This window comes from Heteronotia binoei, chromosome 10 (assembly GCF_032191835.1).
Source record: "Heteronotia binoei isolate CCM8104 ecotype False Entrance Well chromosome 10, APGP_CSIRO_Hbin_v1, whole genome shotgun sequence".
NCBI lineage: Eukaryota > Metazoa > Chordata > Lepidosauria > Squamata > Gekkonidae > Heteronotia > Heteronotia binoei.
Window position 1 is genome coordinate 48003324 of NC_083232.1, and position 12282 is coordinate 48015605.

General features: G+C 43.9%; 1 protein-coding gene across 2 annotated transcripts in view; it reads left to right on the forward strand.

Moving 5' to 3' along the window:
* Window positions 1-246: 246 nt before the first annotated feature.
* Window positions 247-12282, forward strand: part of SCIN (scinderin) — an 88454-nt gene continuing 76418 nt past the window's right edge. For both annotated transcript variants that reach the window (XM_060248579.1, XM_060248580.1), the window contains exon 1: window positions 247-509. In XM_060248579.1, coding sequence (XP_060104562.1) covers window positions 317-509 — 193 coding nt within the window. In that variant the 5' untranslated portion in view covers window positions 247-316. The remainder of the gene's footprint in view (window positions 510-12282) is intronic.

Genomic DNA, 12282 nt, shown 5'->3' on the forward strand with positions numbered 1-12282 from the left:
AGCTTTGCAGCGCCTCGCCTTCCTCCCGCTGTAGGTGCGCTTGGGCGGTTCGGCCAGCCGAGTGTGGGGCGTGGGGGAAGGCAAACAAGAAAGATCCGCCCGCCGGCAAAGGGAGGCCTCGCCCCTTTCGATGTGCTCGAGGTGAACACAACCCACGCCATAAAAGCTGGAGCCAACTCAGGAACTTGCTTCTTTATAGCTGCGGCTCAACGTTTGTCAGGCTTGCTGGGTCGAACCTCTCCTCTCCATTTGGCTGGTGACTTTTTGCATACTTTCTAGCCCTTGACACCTTCGGGTGGCTTGCGCTGAAGCCCCGATGGAGCTGTACCATAAAGAGTTCGCCAGCGCCGGCCAGAAGGCTGGCTTGCAAATCTGGCGGATCGAGAAGCTGGATCTGGTGCCGGTGCCGGCGCCCTTGCACGGCAACTTCTATGTGGGGGACGCCTACTTGGTGCTGCACACCGTCAAGAAGAGCAACGCCACTTTCTACAATCTGCACTACTGGCTAGGTAGGGGGGGCGTGGGGTGGGGTGGACTCAGGGCAGGAGAGTTGGGATGTTGGGGCCGGCGACCGCTGGTGCGGAGATTGACGTGTCCTAACGGTGCAGTCGTGTGGTGGGAGTCCCTCAGACGGAACTCCAGGTGCTCGTCGTCTGCTTTTTGGTCATGCTGTTAAAGTGAATTTGGAAAAGCAAAGCGTGGAGAAAGAATCCCATCCAGGGGATCGAGGAATAAGGCAGACAGACTGGATTCATCTCAGGGGTCAGGTTGTGGATTGGCACACTTTCTGCTCATGGAACGTGTGGCGGGTGTGAAGTTTTTAACACTGCTGCTCAAACCCTCCGAGTTTGTAATTAGAAAGGAGTGGTGCAATTATTACCCAATCAACGTATTTCGATTACATCAATCCCTCCCAGGGTCGAATCAAAGACATCAGGATAGAGCCATAATAGAAAAGAGACAGGCTTAATTTCGCTTGCGGTGGAAATAAGAACTGTCTCAAACCCCACCCCTCACCTGTTTTGTAAACAGAAGAAATCTGTTGCAGCCCGCCTTCTATTTTTTTTTTAAAAAGCTATCATGAAGGTATAATGCCTGCAGGGGGGGTGGGGGCTTTCCAGTGTTTTGCACTGAGTGTCACATGTATGACTATCTGCCTATAGGACAGAAGTCTTGGGTGTGTGCTCGATGCAAGGAGCTCCTGGTCCTCAGGGAACGAGTTTGTACCCTTGAGGCTGAGGTGACTGACCTGGAGAAGCAGAGACAGTCAGTTAAGCACTCGGGGAAGACTCTCGGGGGCATATTAGATGAGCCCCGCTCTGAACGTGGCAGCCCTGTTGCTGCCAGGGAGCATGAGGGTCAAGAGGGAACAGGGCACCGTGCTGAGGATAAGGGGAATGCGCCCTCAGAAGGGACCTCTTCTTCAGTTGGTGAGCGGGAATCCCTTCGCACCAATGAACCATCCCTGGGCATGGAGAGAGGAGGGGTCTTGGTAGTTGGTGATTCGATCCTTAGGCAAGTAGACAGCTGGGTGGCAAAACCGTGTACTGACCGTATGGTGACTTGCCTGCCTGGTGCAAAGGTAGCGGACAATACACGTGTAGTAGGTAGGCTGATAGGGCTGGGGAGGAGCCAGTGGTCGTGGTGCATGTTGGCACCAATGATGTGGGGAAATGCAGTCGTGAGGTCCTGGAGGAAAAATTTAGGCTGCTAGGCGGGAGACTTAAGGCCAGGACCTCCAACGTAGCCTTCTCAGAAGTGCTACCTGTTCCACGTGCAAGGCAGGAGAGACAGGCAAAAATTAGAAGTCTCAATGTGTGGCTGAGACGATGGTGTAAGGAGGAAGGGTTTAAGTTTGTTAGGTACTGGGATGCTTTCTGGAACAAGCGGGAGCTGTACAAAAGAGACGGTCTCCACTTGTCCCCAGATGAAACCATGCTGCTGGCACTTAAAATCAAAAAGGTGGAAGAGCAGTTTTTAAACTAAATCTTGGGGGAAAGCCGACAGGAGATGAAATGTCTCTGGTTCAGGAAGACTCATCTCAAAGAGATGAAGGGTTAGCCAGTTTGGTGTAGTGGTTAAGTGTGCGGACTCTTATCTGGGAGAACCAGGTTTGATTCCCCACTCCTTCACTTGCACCTGCTAGCATGGCCTTGGGTCAGCCATAGCTCTGGCAGAGGTTGTCCTTGAAAGGGCAGCTGCTGTGAGAGCCCTCTCCAGCCCCACCCACCTCACAGGGTGTCTGTTGTGGGGGAAGAAGGTAAAGGAGATTGTGAGCCGCTCTGAGACTCTTCGGAGTGGGGGGATATAAATCCAGTATCTTCTTCATCTTCTTCTTCTAGCTGTTACTTTTTTACTGGGTAATGGATCAGAGTTGTCCGCTGAAATGGTGACAAACAGTATGGACTGTCTGCCAAAGTCTTGAGGCGGCAGGTGGAAGGTTGCGGGCCTAGCTTGCCTGGGAAATTATAGATGTTTGTATGCAAATGTTAGAAGTGTTCGAAGTAAAATTGGTGAGTTGGAATGTTTCGTGTTGGGAGAAAACATAGACATTGTGGGAATTTCAGAAACTTGGTGGAATGAGGAGAATCAGTGGGACACGGTGATTCCTGGATATGAGTTATATCAGAAGGATAGGGAGGGAAGGGTTGGAGATAGGGTGGCTCTGTATTTCAGAGAGGGTATACGGTCCAGTAAAACTGAAGTCAGAGAATTAGATTCCCTTCTAGAAATGCTTTGGGTTGAAATAGAGGGCCCAAAAGGAAATTTAACTATGGGAGTTAGTTATCGCCCAGCAAATCAAAAGATAGAGGACAATTATAATATGATGAAAGGATTAAAGATAGTGGCTAAACGTAAAAACTGTGTCATAATAGGTGATTTTAACTGCTTGCAGATTGATTGAGTCAATATGTGTTTTGATTGAAAGAGATTTGAGTTTCTTGATGCTCTCAATGACTGTGCTATGGAGCAGATGGTCTCAGAACCTACTAGGGGTGGGGCGATCCTGGATTTGGTCCTAAGTAATGCCCAAGACTTGGTGAGAAATGTAAAAGTGATCGCACTGCTTGGGAGCAGTGACCATAATGTTACTGATTTCACCATTTGTATAAATAGAGAGTTCCCCCAAAAGACCAGCACAACCACGTTTAACTTTAAAAGGGGTAAATTCTCTGAGATGAGGAGGCATGTGAAGAGGAAACTGAAAGGAAAAGTAAATACAGTCCAAACCCTTGGGGAAGCTTGGGGGCTATTTAAAACTACAATCCTAGAAACTCAGATAAAATATATACCACAAGTTAGGAAAGGCACAAACAGGTATAAGAAAAGGCCTGCATGGTTAACAAACAAAGTAATGGAAGCTGTAAAAGGTAAGAAGGACTCCTTTAAGCGGTGGAAAACCAGTCCAAGTGAGATTAATAAAAGGGAACACAGGCTTTGGCAAATCAAATGCAAGACTGTGAACAGGCAGGCAAAAAGGGACTATGAGGAGCATATTGCAAAAAACATAAAGACCAACAATAAAATTTCTTCAAATATATTAGAAGCAGGAAACCAGCCAGGGAGGCAGTGGAGCCCTTGGATGACCAAGGGGTCAAAGGATTACTGAAGGAGGATAGGGAAATGGCTGAGAAGCTGAATGCATTTTTTGCCTCCGTCTTCACTGTGGAAGATGAGAAGTGTTTGCCCGCTCCAGAACCACTAATTTTGGAAGGGGTGTTGAAAGACCTGAGTCAGATTGAGGTGACAAAAGAGGATGTCCTACAACTGATAGACAAATTAAAAACTAATAAGTCACCAGGTCCGGATGGCATACATCCGAGAGTTCTGAAAGAACTCAAAGTTGAACTTGTGGATCTTCTGACAAAAATATGTAATCTTTCATTGATATCTGCCTCCGTTCCTGAGGACTGGAAGGTAGCAAATGTCACCTCCATCTTTTAAAAGGGTTCCAAAGGAGATCTGAGAAATTACAGGCCAGTCAGTCTGACTTCAATACCGGGAAAGTTGGTAGAAACCATTATCAAGGACAGAATGAGTAGGCACATTGATGAACACGGGTTATTAAGGAAGAATCAGCATGGGTTCTGTAATGGAAGATCTTGCCTCACTAACCTGTTACATTTCTTTGAGGGGGTGAACAAACATGTGGACAAAGGAGACCCAATAGATGTTGTTTACCTTGACTTCCAGAAAGCTTTTGATAAAGTTCCTCATCAAAGGCTCCTTAGAAAGCTCAAGAGTCATGGAATAAAAGGACAGGTCCTCTTGTGGATCAAAAACTGGCTAATTAATAGGAAGCAGAGAGTGAGTATAAATGGGCAGTCTTTGCAGTGGAGGACAGTAAGCAGTGGGGTGCCTCAGGGCTCAGTACTGGGTCCCATGCTCTTTAACTTGTTCGTAAATGATTTGGAGTTGGGAGTGAGCAGTGAAGTGGCCAAGTTTGCAGATGACACTAAATTGTTCAGGGTGGTGAGAACCAGAGAGGATTGTGAGGCACTCCAGAGGGATCTGTTGCGGCTGAGTGAGTGGGCGTCAACGTGGCAGATGAGGTTCAATGTGGCCAAGTGCAAAGTAATGCACATTGGGGCCAAGTATGCCAGCTACAAATACAAGTTGATGGGGTGTGAACTGGCAGAGACCGACCAAGAGAGAGATCTTGGGGTCGTGGTGGATAACTCACTGAAAATGTCAAGACAGTGTGTGATTGCAATAAAAAAGGCCAACACCATGCTGGAAATTATTAGGAAGGGAATTGAAAACAAATCAGCCAGTATCATAATGCCCCTGTATAAATCGATGGGGCGGTCTCATTTGGAATACTGTGTGCAATTCTGGTTACCACACCTCAAAAAGGATATTATAGCATTGGAAAAAGTCCAGAAAAGGGCAACCAGAATGATTAAAGGGTTGGAACACTTTCCCTATGAAGAAAGGTTAAAATGCTTGGGGCTCTTTAGCTTGGAGAAACGTTGACTGCGGGGTGACATGATAGAGATTTACAAGATGGAGAGAGTAGAGAAAGTAGGGATGGAGAAAGTAGAGAAAGAAGTACTTTTCTCCCTTTCTCACAATACAAGAACTCATGGGCATTCAATGAAATTGCTGAGCAGTCAGGTTAAAACGGATAAAAGGAAGTACTTCTTCACCCAAAGGGTGATTAACGTGTGGAATTCACTGCCACAGGAGGTGGTGGCGGCTACAAGCATAGACAGCTTCAAGAAGGGGTTATATAAAAATATGGAGCGGAGGTCCCCTCCAGGGCTCCTTTTCAGCCAAGGTAAATCTCTTATCAAAGTTTCCATGCAAGTCTTGGACCTTTCTCTCACTGAGAAAAGTAGGCAGTAGGCATTAATTTGCCCTCCACTACCCCGAACAAAAGTTTCAGCCTGCTCCCGTTATGAGAGACAGCTCAGCTCGGCATTTTCCTTCCCCGGAAGTCATTTACCTTAGTCTCACCTCCTCCATTTTATCAATACAATGACCCTGTGAGGTAGATCAGGCTGAAAGTGCGAGACCAACCCAAGGTCACTCAAAAAGGTTCCTGGGCAAAGTGCAGATTTGAAATTTGGTTTCCTAGTCTGAGACTAGGATATAGAACCCAAGGCAGCAAATTCGTGAGGTCCTTCTAATCTAACAATTTCTATCCCAGTCTTCCTTCAGATACTACTACTACTGTGCCAAGACCACGGCCATACAACCCGGAAAATCTAGAACTAATGAACTCTGGTCGTGAAAGCCTTCGACAACATATTTCTCTATTTGGTTCTCGCAACCACACTGTAAAAAGGTTAGGCTAACCAGCCTAATGATTTTCATGGCCAGTGGGTTTCATGGCTGAGTGGGAATTTGAAGCACAAACCTGAAACTCAAACCACTGGGTTTTACAAATCTCCCATTCACTGACCAGACCAGCATCTCCACAGCATCAACGAAGTTGCTGCATCATGTGCCTTCCAACCCATGCCCTGGCATGGTAGCACTTTGTGTGCCATTGCTAAAAAGAAGAAGCCAAAACTGCCATTCTTAACCAAACTTACATTTCTCCCTATCATTTTTGCTCCAATACCATTGGAAGTTATTCTGATACAGAGCCTGTGTAAGATGGAGTGAAGTGAATGAGAGCACTAACTGGCAGGGAGATCCTCACCCTGTTTCTTTAGTGAGGAAATAAGAGTCTCAGAGTCCAAACCAGGTTGTGTGATTGTTGGTGCTGTGGTGCACTTAGGTGTACTTCAAACATTGGTGCCTGGAGTTCAGAATATACGTAGCCAAAAATTATATTGTCCTGTGGAGAAAACCCAGTTTTTTTGCTTTTCATCTAGGTAGTCTTATTCCTCATGGGTATCTCAGAAACATGGTGGAATTGGGGAAATCTATGGAATACAGTCACCCTTGGGTAGAAGCTCTGTAGGCAGGACAGGGAGGGATGGGTTGAGGAAGGTGTTGCATTGTACATTAAAGAGGACATAAAATCAAACAAGTTAGAAAATATTAGGAGAATGAACTCCCCAACAGAAGCAATATAGGTAGAAATACTGGCCCCTAAGCAGCCCCATGGTGCAGAGTGGTAAAGTTGCAGTACTGCAGTCGAGGCTCTCTGCTCATGACCTGAGTTCGATCCTGGCGGAAGCTGGGTTCAAGTAGCCGGCTCAAGGTTGACTCAGCCTTCCATCCTTTCAATGTTGGTGAAATGAGTACCCAGCTTGCTGGGGGAAAGTGTAGATAATGAGGGAAGGCAATGGCAAACCACTCTGTAAAAAGTCTGTCATGAAAACATTGTGATGCGACGTCACCCCAGAGTCGGAAACGAATGGTGCTTGTACAGGGGACTACCTTTTAAAGGGTTGTTTTAAAGTGGGGGTGTCCTGTCATCTACTTGATCACACCCTTGATATGGATCTTGAAATGGAGAAGGAAATAAGGGAGGTGACTAAAGCAGATAATGTTGTGATACTGGGAGATTTCAACTACTTTTATGTTTACTGGGTAAACATGATGAAGTCATGCTGTAAAAATGAGATTCCTAGATATCATAAATAACTGAGCACTGGAACATTTGGTTCCAGAGTCAATGAGAAAGGTAGTGATCTTGGACTTGATTCTGAGCAGGGCTCAAGACCTGGTGAGAACTGTAGATGTTATTACATTCATTGGGAACAGTACCACAAGGCTATTAACGCAGCATTTATGTCAGTGAAAACTTACTTTAAAAGTCCAAAACTATAATATTTGATTTTGAAAGACAGAACTTTACAAAAATGAGGGAAATAGTTAAAAGAAAGGTGAAAGGGAAACTCAAGAGAGTCAAATCCCTCGGGGATGCTTGGAAGCTATTTAAAACTATACTATTGAAACTGAGATCGACTTCCTGTGGAATCTTGGGTGGCAACCCTACTGCTGGCAGATGTAGACCCTGAAATAACTCATTTGGTGGCAAAATATTTGTCAACGGTGCTCTCTCTAAAATGAAGGCCCGGTTGTGCTGCTAATTTTATATTATAAAGTTTTATAATGTTAAAGAGTCTTACGGAATTTTATATTAATATTAGGTAGTCTTTCAGATTATTTAATTGTGTTTTATGATTATGATTATTGGTTTCCCTCTTGTTAGTCTATTTTGGTTTTAAATTATTTGTAATTTGTTTTCTATTTACTGTCTTGTTTTATCTTGGGCTTAAGACCATTGGCCAAAGAAGCTAACAAATAAAAGGAAAGGCTGAGATAGATTAAATTGCCCACGTTAGGGAAGGCACTACCGAGTGTTAAAATAATACCTGCATGGTTAACAATGCAAGAGTGGAAGGTCTGCCCCAATGAATTGAACAGAAGGGACCAAAAGAAACATAAATAAACAATTAGATATGCAAAAAGAGAATGTGAGGAGCATATTGATAAATGCATCAGGACAAACAGTAAACATTTAATTAAATATATCCAGAGCAGAAAAACAGCCAAAGAAACAGTTGTGGTTTGATAAAGGAAGATGGGGAGTTGGCAAAGAAGCTCAATTTTTTGCATCTGTGTTCACTGTGGAAAGTGTGGGGCACATACCCATACCACAGCGACTATTTTCAGGAATAGAGTCTGAAGAACTGAGCCAAGTTTAGATAATGAGAGATAAAGTTATAGATCTATTAGGGAAATTAAAAGCTGGTAGGTCTTTATGTCCTCAAATGTGAAATTGTTGATCACCAGCCTGTGTATGTAATTATCATTAAATTCAGCCACTGTAGCTAGCAGTAGACTGGAAAGTATCAAATGTTACACTGCTTTTTAAAAAGGGGTCCAGAGATGACCAGGAAATTATAGACCAGTTAGCCTAACATCTGTCCCAAGGAAATTAGAAGAAGCTGCGGTGAAATACAGAATCATTAGGCACACAGAGGAACAAAGCCTGCTGAGGGAAAATCAGCGTGGCTTCTTCAAGGGAAGTCCTGCTTCACCAACCTTTTGGAGCTCTTTAAGAAAGTGAATAAGAATATAGAAAACAGTGAAATAGTAGACATTATATATGTGGACTTTCAAAAAAGTTTTTGACAAGATACCTCACCAAAGACTCCTGAGAAAACTTAGTAGTCATGGGACAGGATGACAGGTTCTCTTCTGGATTAAAAATTGGTTAAACAATGGGGGAAAGAGTAGGAATAAATGGACAGTTCTCACATTGGACAGAAGTAAGCTGTGGGTCCCACAAGGATCAACACTAGAGCTGGTACTATTCAATTTGTTCATAAATGATCTGAAACTAAGGATGGGTAGTGTATTGACCAAGTTTGCAGGGAACACAAAATTATTCAGGATGGTGAAAACCAAGGTAAATGTGAAAAACTCTAGGATGATCTCCACAAATTGGATAAATAGGTAATAATGCAGCAAATGCAGTTGAGTGTTGATAAGAACAAATTTCTGTGGAGCACAAATTTCCACCTTCAAGTATATATTAATTGGGTCTGAACTTACTGAGACTGAGAGGGAAAGAGATCTTGGGGTTGTAGTAGATAGCTCAATAGAAGTGTCAACCCAGTGTGCCACAGCAGTGAAAAAGGAAAGGGATTCAGAATCAAAAAGCCAATATCATAGTGTGTCATGGGTGCTGGGGACCCTGCAGAAGAAACTGTGCCCCTGCCACCTGCACCAGTGCCCCTGCCTCCTACTGGAGAAGATCCAAGCCCCCCTGCCTCGCTCTCTCGGGTGGCTCGTGTGCGTGACTGCCTTCGTCAGGACCTCAGGGATCGGAGGAGGGCGGCATGCTCACGAGCAAGACGCTCCCTGAGCCCTGAGTTCTAAAAGGATCCTGGCCCCTCTAGGAGTGAGGATGCTTCAGTTTCAGCAGGATCCTGGCTGCCCTCTGAGTCAGCAATTAGTCCAAATGGGCAACAGACAGCAGAGGGCTATATAGCTGTGGGCTTTGGGAGAAGGCTTTGTGGAAGCAACTAGTCACTTACCTGACGTTCTAGCGTCTACTTCGGCTTCTGACTTTGGCTTCTGGACCCCTTGACGTTGGCTTTGACTTCTGGACTCCCTGACTTTGGCTTCTGAACCTCTGACCTGCGTTACCTGGACTGTGATTTGGTTTTGGTGCTTTGAATCCTCTTTGCTCACCAGCTACAGACCTTGGACTGCTCCTGGACTTTGCCTGGCCTGGTCCCAGCTCGTGACATTGTGCTTGCATATAGATCTATGGTGCTGCTTCATTTGGAATATTGTGTGCAGTTCTGGTTACCATATCTCAAAAAGGACATCAAAGAGCTGGAAAAAGTACAGAGGAAGGCAACCAAGATGATTAGGAAGCTGGAGCACCCTCCCTATGAGGAAAGGTTGAAGAGTCTGGGACTTTTCCATTTAGAAAAGAGACTATTAAGAGGGAACATGATACAGGTTTATAATGTTATGTGCTGGGTAGACAGAAATGACAAAGATAACTTTTTCTCTCTCTCCTGAAATACTAGAACTTGAGGGCATCCAGTGAAGCTGATGAGCAGTAGATTCAGGACAGACAAAAGAGAATACTTCTTTACACAGAGAGTGATGTGTAAAATGTAGAATTTGCTGCCAGAGGATGTAGCAGTGGCCACAGGCACAGGCAACTTTAAGAGGGGATTAGACAAATTCATGGAGGACAGGTCTATCAGTGACTACTAGCCATCAGAACTTGAGAACCTCCACATTCAGAGGCAGTAAACCTTTGAATGCAAGTGCTAGGAGGCAGCATCAGGAGGTCTTGGCCTGTATGCCTTGTTGCTGGACTGCCATAGGAACTGGTTGGCAACTGTGTGAGACAAAATGCTGGACTAGATGGACCACTGGTTTGATCCAGCAGGACTATTCTTATGTTCTTGTACATCTGAATGCCAGGAGCTGAGGCAGATGCTCAAATGTGTAATGAGTGTATGATTTGTTAAAAAATTTGTGCCGAAAGCACTGCAGGCTATTGGCAACTTTAGGAATTTAACATATTGTGTTAATGAACTGCCACCCTCTCTTCTGGCTTGGGTTGCTTATCTCCTATGATCTGTTGCAGATGTATTTTAGCATAGAGTGCTGAGAGCTGTAAGGTTTTTTCATCTTGGTTTTGTGCTTACACCCCACTTATCTATGAGTGACAGGGAAATTGCTCATTTGAAGTTCTAACTGCTATTTTCTGTTTCCTTGGGGTTACATAAAATTCTTGATTTTGTAAAACTGACTTTTGTTCTTTGTTTTTAGCCCTCACAGTTAGAAATTCTCAAATCATACAGCATCTCTTAAAACACAAAGTACAGTACAGGCACTGAAGATAACTGTTTTGGCTGCAGAAAATGATACTTCTGCTGTGATAAAAGATTATATTGCAACGACAGCATCGCTAAATCCTCTGTGATCAAGATTAGGGATGATAACTTTTCATTCTCATGAGAATGTTGATCTCAAGAATGTTATAGCATTCAATTCAACTGGAATCTAACTGCACACTCCTGGACTAAGAGTGTACCTTTCCTTAGGATCTCACTATTAGTTGTGAGTTTTTTCAAAGCCAAAAAATGTGAGAGAATATAATTTTGCCATCATAATTATTGGTTGTGGGCTGAAATGATCTGCCCACCCTCTGTTACCTTTACTTACACCACTGAAAGTAATGTGCATATCCTTCTGAACTCATTTTTTTAATAGGGCTTGTCTGTCTGTTTCTTTAGCAAACAAGCACAGTTGGATGAATGGAGTCAGTTGTGGTGTTTCAGAGTGATGGAAACTGAAAGGCTTCCTGAATAAGGATTTTGGAGCAAAGATGAGCAAGGCCCACCAGTTCTTCTGAGCAACTTTCTTCTTAACCTGGCAAAATGCCAAAGCAGGGGTCAGCTACTGAAGGTCATGGGCCATATTCCTCTTACTAAGAAGTGTTATGTGGGCCCTGAGTTCCCAGCTGTGGGGAACTGGGGATAAAAATCTATTACATAAAAATGGATTTCTTTATCTCGATTGGCAAAATATTTTTTTTAAAACACATTGGGTAAATTTAGAATAGAATACTGTATGGAATAATGGAATACTTGACACTGAGTCAGTGCCCCTCTGTTAAATGTGTAGTGTTAAAGGCTGCTTTTGTTTAAAAATAAAGGACATAGGAAATATTATTTTCAAGGTCATGTATTCTAGATATGACACAGTAGGGTCTATGCCATTTTGATATTGTGAGCTGAATACTGGGGGTTAACCAGTTTCAGGTCATCACAGGCATGGGAGCCCATTCTTTGTGTAACTAGGAGGATTATCTTGTATTGCTGTATCACCTAGATGGTCACAAATAATGTGCTCTTTAACTATCCGTGCCCAGCCATTTAATCAGTTGTCAGGTTAGGAATATTTGGTCTTGGTAAACAAGGAATTTCCTTTATGTTTTATGGAAATGTACTGTTCTTACCAGTGATTAACTACCAAGAGACAGATACACATGCAGTGTTATGTAATGATAATGTTGACTACAACAAACAAAAGTTTTGGATTGCTAGTTACTTTGTCTTGTTTTGTGCACCCAGCAGTGGGATTGAGAGTGAGATTGTGGCCCTGGGCCCTGGGCCCTGCCCTCACCTTCACATGTTACATAAACTTCTGTAAACAGAATATATTCATATATGTATAGATTGGCTTGTACATACAATCTGAGACTCTTGGCAGGGCCTCTGATAATGTATTCAGTGTTTATGCACGTACAGTTTGTACATTCTGTTTATAGGTCCTGTTCATGTATCATGTATGCATAGAGAAGCAGGACTGTGCTTGTTGGCCTCATCACCAGACATA